At 34.4% G+C, this 16,623-nt stretch overlaps 1 protein-coding gene and 1 long non-coding RNA gene across 2 annotated transcripts; one reads left to right on the top strand and one right to left on the bottom strand.

Annotated features, from left to right (window-relative positions):
* Positions 1–687: 687 nt before the first annotated feature.
* Positions 688–2,071, top strand: LOC131152904 (cation/H(+) antiporter 8-like). Its single transcript, XM_058104854.1, is given in 3 exon segments — positions 688–831; positions 940–1,157; positions 1,159–2,071. Coding segments are annotated over 3 exon segments (1,275 nt in total).
* Positions 2,072–11,655: 9,584 nt separating this feature from the next.
* LOC131154446 (uncharacterized) lies at positions 11,656–16,573 on the bottom strand. The gene is made up of 2 exons (XR_009136437.1): positions 16,210–16,573; positions 11,656–12,275 (listed from the first exon to the last, which is right to left on the bottom strand). It is a non-coding gene; the product is annotated as an uncharacterized LOC131154446 (long non-coding RNA).
* Positions 16,574–16,623: the final 50 nt, after the last annotated feature.

The following is a 16,623-nucleotide window of genomic DNA, read 5'->3' as shown; positions in this document are numbered from 1 at the left end:
AGGAAATATCAAAGTGACCGAAAAGTCATACTACCTTATTTGACATATAAAGACACTACTAGTAGAAAATAACCCTACACTAGTATTTATATGATGAAAACTCATCCCAAGCACACGAGATAAGCGGTCACAGGCAAGCATAATGCCCTGAACAAACTTAACTCGTGATACCTAACATTGCTTCCCTTCTCACTGATGTCAAGATGATCAACAGTGAACTAGGTCAATTCAATTGGCATTGTCTTCAACAATTGTCAGTGAGATATTCACCTTTTCAATATTATTTTCATCTTCACAAGATAAAGTCATATATCAAACTTTATTTTTTCTCATCACACGCGCAGCCACGAATAGGCTGGTCAAGCACATCCGAAAGACTGGGGTTCTCAAAGAAATATATATTTTCTGTATCGTTGTGGGAGCCCTTGTTTTTGCATCCTATGATGGCTATTTTAGGATGAACTATTTTATTTTTTTGGTTCCTTAATTGTTTGGCATTGCTGTACCAAATGGGATGCCACTAGGATCTGCTTTAGTGCATAGACTGGAGCCTTTCGTTTCAAATATATTGTGCCGCTCCAAGTATTCACATTTTCTGCCAAGGCATCGCTTCTAACCATGTTTACTAGGAGTACTCGATCACGTGATCAACAAGTATACTTTTTTGTGGTCGACCTCATTATCCAAATGTGTGGAAAAATTGCAGCTGCTACTATTTCCAAATTTCTTTGCAAATTACCAACAAAAGACGCTATGGTGCTTGCTCTCATTTCAAGCACCAAGGGCGTAGTTGAGCTGGGCATTTTTTATGTAGCCTCCATGGGGTTTGAGGTAATGACTAGCTATCTAAATCAATATGCATGCGTGAATTTTGCATGCATATTAACATATATTCACGCACGAATACATGTATATGTATGTACATTAAATAATGTCTAGTTGATTGTGCAGGATACGAATACATGCACAATTCCAGTTCTCTTGATTCTTGTGCATGCAGGGGTCGTGCCACTGCTCTTGAGACAGCTTTGTGATCCGTCAAAGAAGTATATAAGTTGCCAGAAGAGGAATATGATACATATGAAACAAGAAGCTGAGCTTTCCACGCTTGTATGCATCCACAAATCAAATAACATTGCTGCTATTATGAGCTTGCTCGAAATCTCGTCCCACTATAGATAATCCCATCACCATTAATGTCCTTCATCTAACTAAGCTCGAGGGTCAATATACTCCTTTCTTTGCTTCTCATGAATTTCACAATGGAACGAGTTATGAACGATCCTATTCTGAAGCCGTGATTATAGCTTTCAATCAATTTGAGCGACACAATTGGGATCTTGTGAGGTTAAATATTTTTACAGCAATGTCCCAAGTTGACCTAATGCAGGAGGATATATGCTCTGTGGTCTTCAACAAAAGCGTGAGTCTTATAATAATTCCATTCCGTCGAAAATGGGATATAAATGGATCCATTGAATTAGAGGGTCACAGCATAAGGGCTCTTAACTACAATCTCCTTACTACGGCTCCTTGCTCTGTGGGTATCCTCATTGACCGCAGCCATCTAATTGAGCACTCCAACATACAAGGCATCCCTTCATCAACAGTTCAGGTAGCTTTGTTTTTCTTTGGAGGGGATGATGATTGTGAAGCACTGTTTTATGCTATGCGCATGGCCAAACATCCAAGCATCACACTCACAGTGGTGCACTTTACGACTCCCATTATAAAGGCTAACAATGAAAATGATGATTATAAGGATGCTGAGAGAAAGATGAGGCTTGATCTATTATATTTGGAGGATTTTAAGAAGATGACAATGACCAATGAAAATGTCAATTACATAGAGGAGATGGTGAAAAATGGGTCTCATACAAAATTATTAGTTCAATCCATGGTAAAAGATTATGACCTCATAATAGCGGGGAGACGATGCAATGAACAGTCCCCTCAAACCTCAGGTCTTACGGATTGGAGTGAATTTCCAGAATTAGGAGCCATTGGAGATTTTCTTGTGTCATCAGATCTTAATATAAAATCTTCTATTTTTATTGTACAACGAGGATAGTTGAGCATGCAGTCACCCTCCATTTGCAGTAAAAATGGTGTAGGTGGGTTTCTAATTTTTAGGTCAATTTTTATAGTTCAGATATTTTTTTTTTTTTTTTTTCTTATTTAACCCTGTTTCAACAAATGAAAATGGCAACTGTCAAATTTCTGATGAAACAGAAAACTGAAGCAGAAAATTGAAGCAGGAAATTGAGAATGAAAAAATGAATTTTTTTTACTTGATTAATTAATTAGGTACAAAGAGGTATTTATAGAGTTAAAATACAATAACAGAAAGAATAACTAATTTTCTTCATGTTTGCCTACTTTGACACATGCTTCTTTAGATTTTAACTCCATTTTCTCAATCTGTGAAGCTATACTCCTACACCCCCCTCAAGATGAACATGTATATTAAGAATGTTCATCTTGCGAAGAGTGTCATGAAACTGAAGAGAGCCTAAAGGCTTTGTGAATATATCAGCTAGCTGCAATCTTGAAGGAATATAAAAAAGTTTAATAATGTTTTGCTGCAGCTTTTCTCTAATAAGATGGCAGTCAATTTGAATGTGCTTCGTTCTCTCATGCTGGACTAGGTTGGTAGCAATAGATAATGCTAATTTACTGTCTGTATAAAGTAGTGTTGGTTGTAGGTGGCTGATATGTAAATCTTGCAAGGCAAAAAGGAGCCACTAAATTTCACATGTTGTTGTAGCAAGGGCTTGATATTCGGCTTCTACAGAAGATTTGCTAATGGTAGCCTGTTTTTTACTTTTCCATGAGATCAAAGAGTTGCCTAGGAAAATGGCAAAACCTGTTACACTCCTTCTAGGAAAATGGCAAACCCTGCCCAGTCACTATCGGAGAAGGCTTTTAGCTGCAATTTTGATGAAGAGGAGAAGAAAAGACCTTGTCTAGGTGTAGCCTTTAGATATCTGAGAACTCTAATAGCTGCTTGGTAATGACTAACAGCTGGTTTGGCAAGAAATTGACTTAGAACTTGAACTGAATATACAAGATCAGGTCTAGTGATTGTTAGGTACAATAATCTTCCAATCATCATTCAACAAGTTGAAGGATCTTCATAGAGATTAGAATTTGTTGCTGTAAGTTTAAGATTTGAATCCATTGGAAATGCAGCAGGTTTAGCACCAAGAATTCCAGTGTCTTGAAGGATATCTAAGGCATACTTTCTTTGACAGATTGATATGCCCTTTTTAGACCTCTCCACTTCCAAGCTAAGAAAATATTTGAGTTCTCCCAAATCTTTAATTGTGAACTTGTCATGTAGGAAATTTTTGAGCAAGTCAATCTCTAGTAAACTGTCACTGGCCAGTAAAACATCATCAACATATACTAGGAGTACTATAAAAGAGGATTCCGATTTCTTAATGAACAAAGAACAATATGAATTTCCTTGAGTAAAACCATATTTAAGTAGAGCAGTGGATAATTTTGCAAAACATTGTCTAGAGGCCTGTTTTAAACCATAAAGGCTTTTGAGAAGTTTGCAAACTTTGTGTTCTCCTTTAACAGCCAATCCAGGGGGCAATTCCATATAAACTTCTTCATGTAAGTCACCATGTAAAAAAGCATTATTTACATCTAGTTGGTGAATATGCCAATTTTTAATTGCTGCGATAGCAAGAAACAACCTTATAGATGTGATCTTGGCTACTGGAGAAAATGTATAAAAAAAATCTAAGCCTTCTTGTTGAGTCTAGCCTTTAGCCACTAATTTGGCTTTGTACCTTTCGATAGTGCCATCTGCCTTGTATTTAATTCGAAATACCCATTTGCAGCCAATGGTTTGTTTGTTTTTAGGAAGAGTAACAAGTTCCCAAGTTTTGTTTAACTTTAAGGCATTTAACTCATTTTGCATAGCAACTTGCCATTCAAGTATTTTGGTAGCTTGTTTGTAGGTTTTGGGTTCTTGGGAGGCTGATATGGATGCTAGAAAGGCTTTATGATATGTGGATAATCGATTGACAGAAAGAAAATCAGAAATAGGATAGAGAGTACCTGAATTAACAGAACAACCAGCAGAAGCAAATGATGAAATTGTATTTGAAACAGTAGAAACATTACCACAATAATAGTCCTGCAAAAAAACTGGTCGTTGTTTAATTCTTGAAGACCTTCTTAGTTGCTCTGTGTTAGGGACAGATTGGTAGGATTGAGGAATATTAAAACAATCCTGACTATTGGGGAAAGAAGATGACTGAGAATGTAAAATTGAGTCATTAGAAGATAGATTCTGATTTGCTTGAATTAGAGAAGGAGAAGTTTGATTATTTTTTACCTGATAAAAATAAAATGAATTAGAATTGGTTGGAGGAAATAGAAAAGAGTATGTCTGAGAATATGAAATAGGTGGAAGAGCTTTGAAAGGAAAGTTGTTTTCATAGAAAACAACATTTATGGAGATGAATATCTTGTTTGTACTAAGGTCCATCAGCTTATAGCCTTTTTTATCAGATGGATAGCCTAAGAAAAGACATTTTGTGGCTTTTGGATCAAATTTATGTCTGTGATTTGTAAGTGTTGAGGCAAAACAAAACAGCCAAAAACTTTGAGATGGGAGAGATTAGGTGCTTTGTTAAAAAGCATTTCAAATGGTGTTTTATTGTTGAGGAGGGGGGGGGGGGGTGGGAATTCTGTTTATAATGTGTGCAGCAGTTAACACACAATCACTCCAGAAAGTTAAAGTTATATTTGATTGAAACATTAAGGCTCTAGCAGTATTTAACAAATGTTGATGTTTCCTCTCCACAATTCCATTTTGTTGTGGAGTTTCCACAAAGCTTCTTTGATGTATGATGCCATGATCATTATAGAATTGGGTTAAAGAAAATTCTGGGCCATTATCTGATCTTAATGTTTTGATAGAAACATTAAATTGTGTTTCTACCATTTTATAAAAAAATTTGAGTATAGAAGGAACTTCAGATTTTGTTTTGAGCAAATAAACCCAAGTGCATCTTGTGAAGTCATCAACAATAGTAAGAAAAAATTTATAACCAGAATATGAAATAATACCAAAAGGACCCCATATGTCACAGTGAATCAAATCAAACATTTTATTAGAAAAAGATTGAGATGCAGGAAAAGAAAGCTATCTTTGCTTTGCTAAATGACATATATCACAAACATTTGAAGAACCAAGAGAAATGGATGATTCTAATTGTTGAAGAAAAGGTAATCTTGAGGTAGAAACACGTCATAATCTGTAATGCCAGAGATCTAATTGAGGTTGATTAATAGCTGAAACAAAAAATGAAGAATTAAATTGTTGTGGATTGCAGGTAGCCTCTTTTGAGGTAGTTGAAGATAAATGGTAAAGTCCATGCTTTTCGAATGCAATCCCAATCATCTTCTTTGTTGATTGTTCCTATAAAAGGCAATAAGAATAAAAAAAGAATACAAAAAGATTAGATTCTTTTGTTAATTTGGAAACAGATAGCAAATTAAATGAAAAACTTGGAACACACAACACGTTTTGCAAAAATAATGTTTTCGAGAGGCAGACAAAGCCAATATGAGTAGCTGTGACAGAAATGCCATTAGGCAAATTAATGGAAGTATTAATTTGCTTGGGTGTAGAAGAATATAAGTGGGGTGAACAGATCATGTGATCTGTTGCACCAGTATCCAAGATCCAAAAGAAATTATGTTGTGAAGTTGAAGAAACTGAATAACAAGAATATAGTAATTTACCAGAGAATTGAGAAGTAGCAAGATTCACAGCTGGTGTAATTGATGGATTTGAATTTGCAAGTGCTAGTATTTTAGTAAATTCTTCAGAAGTTAAAGAAAAACATTGATTCTCATTACTGTTTTGAATGTAAACTTCTCCAAATGAAATGGCAGCATGGGCAGTGGGAAGATTTCTCTTTCCTTTTGGTCCAGTCCAACCAAGAGGATAACCATGAAGTTGGAAGCATTTGTCCACTGTATGTCCATTATATCCACAATGAGTGCAGCGTAAAGAAGATTTCTTCTGCTTGTCTTTGGAGACCTTTGTCTGAAAAAATGGATGAGTATTCTGTTTGACTAACAGAGCATGGGTTTCATGACATACTGAATTTGTTAGTTGTCTTTGACTTTCCTCTTGAAGCAATAGAGAAAAAACTTTAGCCATGCTTGGTAATGGGAAAACAAGAAATTGACTCCTTACTGAAGCATAGGAATCATTTAACCCAATCAAGAACTTTAACACATAGTCAGATTGCTGGCGAAGTAGCAAGAAATCAAAAAGATTGCAGGTGGATGATGCCTTTTTTCCATAGCTACAAGTTGGTAATAGTCTGTAGCTGACATACTCATCCCATAAGCTTTTGAAAGCACTAAAATATTCAGTGATTGATGAAGAACCTTGAGTTATGGAGCTTAAAGATTTTTCAAGATGAAAAACACTTGGGCCATCACTTCTCAAATATCTTGTTTTCAATTCATTCCAGAGATCTACAACAGATGCTACATAAAGCAAACTATTTCTAATATCCTTAGAAATAGAATTCATGAGCCAAGAAAGAACCAAATTATTTGCACGAAGCCAAGCAGTATGATGAACATGCTGATTTGTAGGAGGAGCAGTAATCGAACCATCAATGAAAGCTATTTTGTTCTTGACAGTTAGAGCAATAGTAATTGATCGACTCCAAGCAATGTAGTTGTCTCCCACAAAAACTTTTGAGACCAATATAGAACCTGGATTATCACTGGGATGAAGATAATATGGGCTTGAAGAATCATTTGAAGGATTTACAGGAGAATCAGCTGATAAACGAGAAGAATCTGAAACATTTGGAGGATTTGATTCAGCCATTTTTCAAGAAAATTCTTGAATTACAGGAGTTTGAATTGTAGAATCAGAAAATACAAGAATCATGAAATTCTTGAATTGCAGAATTCAAGAATAGAATTCCAGAGCAGAAATTTTTGAATGAGAAAAAAAAAAAAAAAATTCAGATCAGAATGTATGCAAGAATTTGTAGGAGCAGAAAATTCCAAAGCAGAAAATTTTGTAGGAGAAAAAAAATTCCAAAGCAAGATAGAGGAAAAAAAAAAAAATTATATGTGCGGAAGCAAGAATCAGAAATCTTGCTCTGATACCATGTCAAATTTCTGATGAAACAGAAAACTAAAGCAGAAAACTGAAGTAGGAAACTGAGAAGGAAAAATGAATTTTTTTTACTTGATTAATTAATTAGGTACAAAGAGGTATTTATAGAGTTAAAATACAATAACAGAAAGAATAACTAATTTTCTTCATGTTTGCCTACTTTGACACATGCTTCTTTAGATTTTAACTCCATTTTCTCAATCTGTGAAGCTATACTCCAACGGCGACCATCGTGATCAAAGCTACAAAGAAGTTTGTCACATTGTGGCTTTTCCTTTTATTCTCTTTTTATGTTGTGTCTTTCTAATATCAATTGTATTCACCTGATATTCTTGCCATTCTTAGTATTATTGTCCTTGCAAATTAAATTAAATTGATGTAGTTGGTAAGATGATGTAGAATTAATCAATTAATTAATAAATTAGATATTGGTTAAGGGGACCTAAGAGATGGTGTAAACCTGGGATAGGTTGGGTTAAGTTGAATGTTGATGGAAGCTGTAGAGGTAACTCAGGTAATTGTGGTGGTGGAGACATGATAAGAGATGAAAGAGGATTATTCAAAGCAGCTTTTTCCTTATTACTGGGTTATGGAACTAATAATATGGTTGAATTGAAAGCGATTATTATAGGGATTAATCTGTGCAAAGATCTCGGATTTGATCAAGTGGAGATTGCCTATGACTCTGCTTTGTTGGTTTAGTGGATTAATTCTAGAAAGTGTTCGACTTGGAACTTATGGGAATTGTGGGAAAAACTTGTGTTAGCATTGAGAGACATATATTACAAAGTGAATCAAAGTGCAGATTTCTTTGCCAAGTAGGGTGAATCTGGTATATTTTTATCATATAGTTGTCAAGATGAGCTTCCATAGCAAGTCAGAGGAATGATTCGACTGGATTTGTTGGGATTTTCTTCCTTGCGCTCGTGATGCTTTGTGCTGGTGTTTGTGAAGGATGGAGTGGTTAGTTTATTTCTCAAGATCTTCCAGAGTTTTGTTTGTTTTCTACTTATAGTTGTTTAGTTCTTATTTATTTGTTTGGTTGTTGGTCATTGGTTTATTGGTTTTGAATAAGTTGGTTAAGTCAGTTTTAGATTCTTGGGGTTTGATTTTGTTTTCCCCAAGTCTCAAGGTTGGAACCACGGTATTCCTTCGCCATAAGTGAGGGGTTTTCTAATAAAGATATGAGGTGTCGCCCTCTTTTTCCAAAAAAAAAAAGACCTAAGAGTTAGCTTGTTATATTTGCAATACTGGGGCGTGTTCTATACGTATTCGTTGGTGCATATGCATTGTACATAGAAAAAAAAACTCCGCCTGTGATGCACTTAATGTCATAATTTTTTCACACATAGCCGGTCCCAAGCCTAGGTAAAGGAGGAGGGTTGCGTTAGGTAACTGACAGCCAACATAAAATTTGTCAAATCACTATGATATGAATCCTTACAGAATATTTGTTGGGGCATCCCCTACGAGAGACATGTTGCACTTGAACCACCTGGGTGTAGCGAAAAGTGTGGGAGGGTGGGCTAGGTCGTCGCCCCAAAGCGACGCACTGTGTCAGCGCCTAAGTATGATGTCAAATATGCGAGGGTTCCTGTATCATTTTTGGACGTGGACAAGTAAAGACGTTAGGAAACTAGGATTAGATTAGTAACTTGGAATATAGGGACACTTACGGGTAAAAATATGGAAATTGTGGATACAATGATCAGAAAAAGAATTAATATAATTTGCCTTCAAGAAATTAAGTGGGTGGGGGAGAAAGCTAGAGAAATTAATAAATCAGGATTTAAACTTTGGTACGCTAGAAAAGAAAAACATAAGAATGGAGTAGACATTATTATAGACAAAAACTTAAAAGATAGCGTTGCAGATGTAGTTAGAGTACATGATAGAATTATAAAAATCAAGATGGTATTAAGACAAGAGATAATAAATATCATTAGTGCTTATGCTCCTTAAATCGGTTTAGTAGAAAATCTTAAGAGACAATTTTGGAAAGATATAGATAGTATTATACAAGGCATACCACGGACTAAGAAAATATTTATAAGAGGAGATCTTAATGGACACATTGGAAGAGATACTAAAAATTATGAGATGATACATAGAGGATATGGATATGGAGACAAAAAAATGGGTCTAGAGATGATCTTAGACTTCGTTATGTCATATGATTTTAGTATAATGAATACTTGCTTTAAGAAAAGAGAAAAACACTTAATAACCTTTAAAAGTCGATAAAACAGAAGTCAAATAGATTTTTTTTTTTTTTACTAGGAGGGTAGATCATTTATTATGCAAGGATTGTAAAGTTATTCCAGGTGAAAGCCTAACCACACAACATAGAGTCTTAATGTTAGATATATGTATTAAAAAATGGAAAAAAAGGATAAATTAAACCAACATAAGAGAATTAGATGGTGGAACCTAAAAGGAGAAAATATAATAAAATTTTAAAATAAAATGATCAAAGATGGGGGTTGGACAATAGAGGATGAGATAGATACAAATATTCTTTGGAATAGATTAGCTAGCTCTATTAAAAATATAGTAAAAGAGATTTTAGGTAAATCAAGAGGAAGATTCTAGAATAGTAAAGAGAGTTGGTGGTGGGACAAAGATATACTAAAAATCATAAAGACAAAAAGAATTTGGTATAAAATGTGTCAAAAATGTAGAAACAAAGATAACTTTGAAAAATATAAGGAGGCAAGAAAAGATGCAAAAAAGGTTATTAGTGAAGCTAAAAATATATCATTTAATAGTTTATATGATAGATTAGGTATAAAAGAAGGGGAAAACAATATATTTAAACTTGCTAAAGTTAAAGAAACGAAGAATAAGGACTTAAGAAATGTAAAATGTATAAAAAGTGAGGATGATATTATCTTAGTTAAGGACGAAGATATTAAAAAAAGACGGCAAAGTTATTTTGGTAAGTTGTTTAATGAAAACCAAATAAAAGATTTAAACTTAGAATTGTCAAATGAGGAAAAGATTAAAAATATGATATTTATTTGCAAAAATAGAATTAAAGAAGTTAAGTTTGCACTAAAAAAAATAAAAAAATAGGAAAGCTATGAGTCCAGAAAACATCCCAATTGAAGTTTGGAAATGTTTAGGTGATAATGGAATTATATGGTTAACTAATTTATTTAATACAATTGTAAAAACTAAGAAAATGTCATATAAATGGAGGAAAAACACTTTAATACCTATATACAAAAATAAAGGAGATATTCAAAATTATAATAACTATCGTGGAATTAAACTTCTGAGTTATACAATGAAACTATGAGAAAGGGTAGTTAAACAAAAATTTAGGTTTTAAACGAATGTCTTAAAAAATCAATTTGGTTTTATACCTGGGAGATCTACCACAATAGCTATTTATCTTTTAAGAAGATTAATGGAAAAGTTTATGAAAAAGAAGAGAGACTTGGATATGATATTTATTAACCTTGAGAAAAAACATATGATATGATACCTAAGGAAGTTCTATGGTGGGTTTTAGGAAAAAAAAAAAAGGGTGTATGTAGTAGGTATAGCGATGTCATTAAGGATATATACAATGGAGTAATGACTAGTGTAAGAACTATAGATGGAGAAACTAGAGAATTTCTAATCACCATAGATGTACATCACAGATCGGCTTTGAGTCCTTATCATTTTGTTTTAGTGATGTACCAATTGACTACAAGTATTCAAAAAGAGGTTCCATGATGTATGTTGTTTGCAGATGATCATATTATATTAATTGACAAAACTAGGGACGGAGTAGAGGCTGAGTTTGTAGAGACCCAGGAAATTTAAATAATAAGAAAATAAGGAAAATGAGAAAATTTGGTTTGGAGAGGGGCGCAGAAAATCGTCGACGGTTTTGAATTTACTCTCTCTCTCTCTCTCTCTCTCTCTCTCTCTCTCTTGTGGAACCCCCTTCCTCTTCCTTCTCTCTTCGATTTTAGCTCTGTTTAAGTTCGATTCAATGATTAGGAACCACCACGAGAATCTAGGGAGGATTCTCTTCAACTTAATTAAAGTGGAATCGCGATTTGGGGTTCTGAGGCACCACGCTAAAATCAGGATAAATAAGGTATTTTAGGGTTTAATTGTTAATTTGGAGTATATGGGGTTTAGGAAATGTTAAATGAGAAATATTCTAGGGGTTAAGTTGATTAATTTGGAGAAAATGTAATTTCAGAGTTTTGAACTTCGAACGCCTTGGGGCGTGGATTTAGGATTGTTAACAGGTCTTTCAGTAAGTCAGGTAAGAGAATAGATTAAATAATGTATTTTTAGAAAAATTAATCATTGAATATATAGTACTTAATTTAATATTATTTTTTCAGCAAAATATGTTTCCTAGGCTATAGAGTAGTACTCACTTGTGTGTGGTATGAGTAGAAATTTTACTGTAAATAATGGTATGTCATAATATTTTATGAATTCACAGTACAAGCATGACTTGACGACAATTTTTAGAAAAACTATAAATAGTATTGTGATATTCAATCGGCACAAATGCCATGACTAGATATATTTACAACAGATATTCAGAGATATTATTATTATTATGACAGATTTTACACAAAATCATGAAATAGTATTATTACATATATTATAGAATCATGATATTTCAACTTATATAGAATCATTGTTATTTCAACCTAAACAGAATCATGGTTATTTCAACCTAAACAGAATCATGGTAAAATAGTAATATTCATACATAATATTATATAATATCAGAACCCTGATGGACAAGAACAGATTGCAGAGCACGGCACCGTAGCTAGCTAGTCAGATCAAACAGTGTAACCTCTGTGTGCCGACCCGAGAAGTGTTGCGGAGAGTAGGATGGGCGGACCAGGTTGGTGATAACCGACAGTGTAACCACACTATTCAGAAAGTCTTGGATCGAAGGCCGATTAGCCCCAAAGTGTTGTGGAAAGCAGGATACCCCGCAGACTTGAGAAGTGTTGCGGAGAGTAGGATGGGCGAACCAGGGTAGGTAGGCAATCGTGCGTAGTTATGTCATGTATGACTTAGCATGGTAGGTCAGTCAGAGTTAAGTCCAATCCACAGGCCGTACAACCTGAGTCATGCGGGTTTAAATCATAATATAGAGTTATCCATCTAGGGTATAATTTCAATAATATACAGATATAACAGATGATTTATATGTATACAGAAATATAGTATGATACAATATATTATGTTGATTTACGACTTATTCAGATTTGTACAGAACAGTTTTACCTGACTTGTCAAATGCAGTTAAACTATGTACAAATTTTCCTTACCTATCAAATACAGTTTATCACAAACAATACATATTTATAACACAATAATACTCATATTTCCACATACTGATATTAGTCTATCTCCCTTACTGAGAGGTGTCTCACCCCAACAATACAAACATTTCAGGAAACCCAGGCATGCGAGCGGACCGAGTTCCGAGATAGAGGAGGTTGATAATGTTATCCTGATTGAAGGGTAAGTAGTTGGGTTGAAATCAGGATGAGTTTTTGGAGGGTATGACCCTAGGATACTTATGATCCTTTTTGGGATGTATATGTATATTTTTTGTTACAGTAAAACTCTGATATTGTATATAAGGTTAAATAAATCATAATTTTCGCTGCATAGTTGTCATGTATGTATGAACAGGTATATCATCGATTTCCTTTGGGATTCGGGTTGATTTAGTTTATATTTTATGGTATCAAAGTTATTATTATTATTATTATTATGTGAAAAAAAAAAATATAGCAGAATTTTCAAGGTGTTACAGAGTTAGAATTATGGAGAGAAACTTTGGAAAAATTGATTATGTGGGTGGGGAGAAGGGAGGGTTAGGCTTTGGGCTTTCTGTGTGTGAGGGTACAAGTGAAGAATCGACTTTTGATTATCACTAACAAGAGTTGATGACTGATGTTTTTTTTTTTTTTTAAATTCCAAACCGACTTTTGGAAAGTCGATTGGATACTTTTGTGTAAATTTTTCTCGTTTCATTCATATTTGTGTTTTTTTAATTTTTTCTTAATATTTTGATAAAAAAAACTCGAAATTCACTAGCATCCACATTTTCAACAATGTTTTATACTTCCCTTTGTGACATGGCTCGCCATCTTTTTTTCTTCTTTTGTTGTAATTCTAAACATTATGTAAATGGTGAAGATTAAGAAAGTGCAAGTGGGTCAAGTCGACTTTTTTTTTTTGGTAAAAGAGGGCGACACCTCCTAACTTTATTAGAATACCCCTCACTTATGACGGAAGAAAACGATGGTTACAAGACCCTAAAACTAACTTAACCAAATAAAAAAACCAAACACCAGCAACCAAAAAACTAAGAAACTAAACCACTAAAAGTGCAATAACACAAAACATCATGAGCGCAAAGAAGGAAAACCCAACAAGTACAATCGAATCATTCCCCTGACTTGCTGAGAAAGATCATCTTGGCAATTATATGATCGAAAAATACCAGATTCACCCTGTTTGGCAAAGAAATCTACATTTTTATTCGTCTCCCTGTAAACATGTTTCACTTTGAACTGTATGCCTCTTAATGTTAGCACAAGTTCTTCTCACAATTCCTATAAGTTTCAAATCGAGCACTTTCCAGAATTTATCCACTGAACTAATAAAGTAGAGTCACATGCAATCTCCACTTGATCAAATTTGATATCTTTGCACAGATTAATCCCTAAAATAATCGCCTTCAATTCAACCATGTTATTTGTTCCATAACCCAATAATGAGGAAAAAACTGTTTTAAATAAACATTTTTCATCTCTTATCACGTCTCCACCACCACAATTCCCTGGATTACCTCTACAGCTCCCATCCACATTCAACTTAACCCAACCTATCCTAAGTTTACACCATCTGATTACACGAGGAAAACGAACCCCCACATTTTTTACTTGAATATCCAAAGCACGAAGGACTACAATATCCGTGCAAGAAGCAGGTGCATATTTATTTAACTTGTCCGAAATGAATCTCAACCAATATTTAATATCAAGCCACATAGTTCTCACCGAATCATGAATTGATTCCATCCTGGGTCAAGCCGACTTGCTTTATAGCTTGATTTGATTTAAGTTTTTACAAATATCCCATTCCGCCCTGTTGTCTATGATATCAAACTAAATTTTCCATGAAGATCGTATTATGCTTTTTGGTTAAAAATATTTAATCATATGGTTGCCCACTTGAAATTATATTTATAAAGTAAGTGAAGCTTGTGGAAGCGTGGCCAAACATCATCTGTCATATCAATATCATCACCTTATCAAGCACATACTAAACAAACAGTATGGAAGAGATAGACATCACCTGCCCTGGCTGGATACGGCTGCTTGGAATTACACAAGCCCATACCTTTCTGAAGAAAAAATATTGCCAAAGGGGATGGAGAGTTTTTTCTCATTTTATTATTAAAAATAAATAAAATATTAAATAATACTCTGAATGGGAAAACTTTTTCCAAACTAATGCTCACGTAATCTCGCAACTTGATGCTGCGAGATTTAAACTGATAGGTCACTGGAAAATTGACGTGTGGCACGGAGGGGGAGTAAATCTTGCAGCCAGTAAAAAAATGACGTGTGGCAGAGATTGGAGTAAATCTCATAGCTTAGTGCTGCGAGATTTAAAGGCAGCGGCATGCAGGGGTCTGGAGGCAGAAACAAGGGACACCCATTATTATAATAGAAAGGAAATTGAAGTAGAATAAAAATAATGAGAATTTGTGTGTGTTCATTGTACAACAGCAACTAATAAATAAGAGTGACCGAGTTTGGCAGCGCAGCAAATAAGACGACTCGCTAAGAGACGCACCGAAGCCTGAACCTTGCTGTAAGATCCCATTGAATTGACATATGAAGCATGGAATCTGTAGCTAGACCTAGAGAACTAAGAAGCAGTTTTTCACTTTTTTGGCATAAAAACATAACCTCATAACCTATTTATCATAAATTCTCATGAAGTTAAAAAAATCTCACTTCTAATATTAATGATGGCTGATAAATGCCCTGCTCTGTGGCCCATCAGTCGCTTCACCACCCATTATTAATTGAGCTTGTCATAAATCATTGCGAGAACATTTATTTTTATTTTATTCCATATAATTTGATGGAATAACACTCTTTTATATGAGTAAATTATTATTATTATTATTATTATTATTATTATTATTATTTTGAGATTTTTTAATAAATTATTAAATCTAATTTGATATTTTTTTTTCATGAATTAACATTTTTATTTTCTAGGAAAGTTAGGATAATGCAAAGTCACTCTTTTTAAAATTATGATGATTTATAATTTTAAATTTTAATTAATTATCAAAAATATAATGTAAGTACAGAGTCCAATCCAATAATCTTTGGCCTTTATATGCAAGAAGAGCATTTAGTAGAATAAATTGGTAAAAGGCCCTTGTGCCATGAACCATAATTTATTTATTAGCCAGTGTCAGTAAAAAATCTCTGGAACGATTCGTCAGACCTAGGGAGAAGATAAACCAAGCTGAGTTTTCTCTTCTCTGGTAAATAAATTCAATTCAATAGGATCTTACAGCAAGGCGAGTCGTCTTATTTGTTACGCTGCCAGACTCGGTCACCCTTATTTATTAGTTGCTGTTGTACAATGAACACAAACAGAGTCGCATTATTTTTATTCTACTTCAATCTCCTTTCTATTATTATAATAATGGGTGTCCCTTATTTCTGCCTTTAAATCTCGCAGCTTGAGATTTGCTCCCCTCCGTGCCACGCGTCAATTTCCTAGTGGCCCATCAATTTATATCTCGCAGCATCAAGCTGCGAGATTATGTAAGCATTAGTTTGGAAAAATATTTGCCATTCAGAGTATTATTTAATATTTTATTTATTTTTTATAATAAAATGGGAAAAAACTCGGGGATGGAAGTTTCTGAAATAAAATAGTACGTAAAGAAAATAGGACTTCCTCAAAGGGCAGAGAAGATGGTGAGAAAGGAAACTTTGGTTACTTACCTCACATGGTTTCTGCTGGCTGTCTCCATTTTCCTGTGTGCAAATGCTGCCACAAGTAGTGCTCATCTGCAAGCCACTGAACAGGTGGTTTATCCCCAAGGTACCATCACTCCTTCCTCAGATCATGCATGCAACAAACACAGCTTAAAAAGCACTTTTTTTCCTCCTGCTGACGCTTGTGTTTTTTATGTTTCCAAGGTTGTAGGTGTTGCTGGTTCATTTGGAAGCCACGGATCATTTGGGGGAAAGCATGCTGTGAAGAGGGGTGCTGTGGGTCAACATGAAGCATCATATCATAGCTAGGCTATGGACAATATTAGAAAGTTTCTATATGAACAAGGGAAGGTTCCATCACCCATCACCCACATCTGCCATTAGTATTTCACATACTAAATAGCTGGAAATAAGGGCTGT

This window comes from Malania oleifera, chromosome 4 (genome assembly GCF_029873635.1).
Source record: "Malania oleifera isolate guangnan ecotype guangnan chromosome 4, ASM2987363v1, whole genome shotgun sequence".
NCBI classification, from domain to species: Eukaryota; Viridiplantae; Streptophyta; class Magnoliopsida; order Santalales; family Ximeniaceae; genus Malania; species Malania oleifera.
Note: the sequence above shows the minus strand (reverse complement) of the source record. Positions and strands in the feature narration are given on the sequence as shown.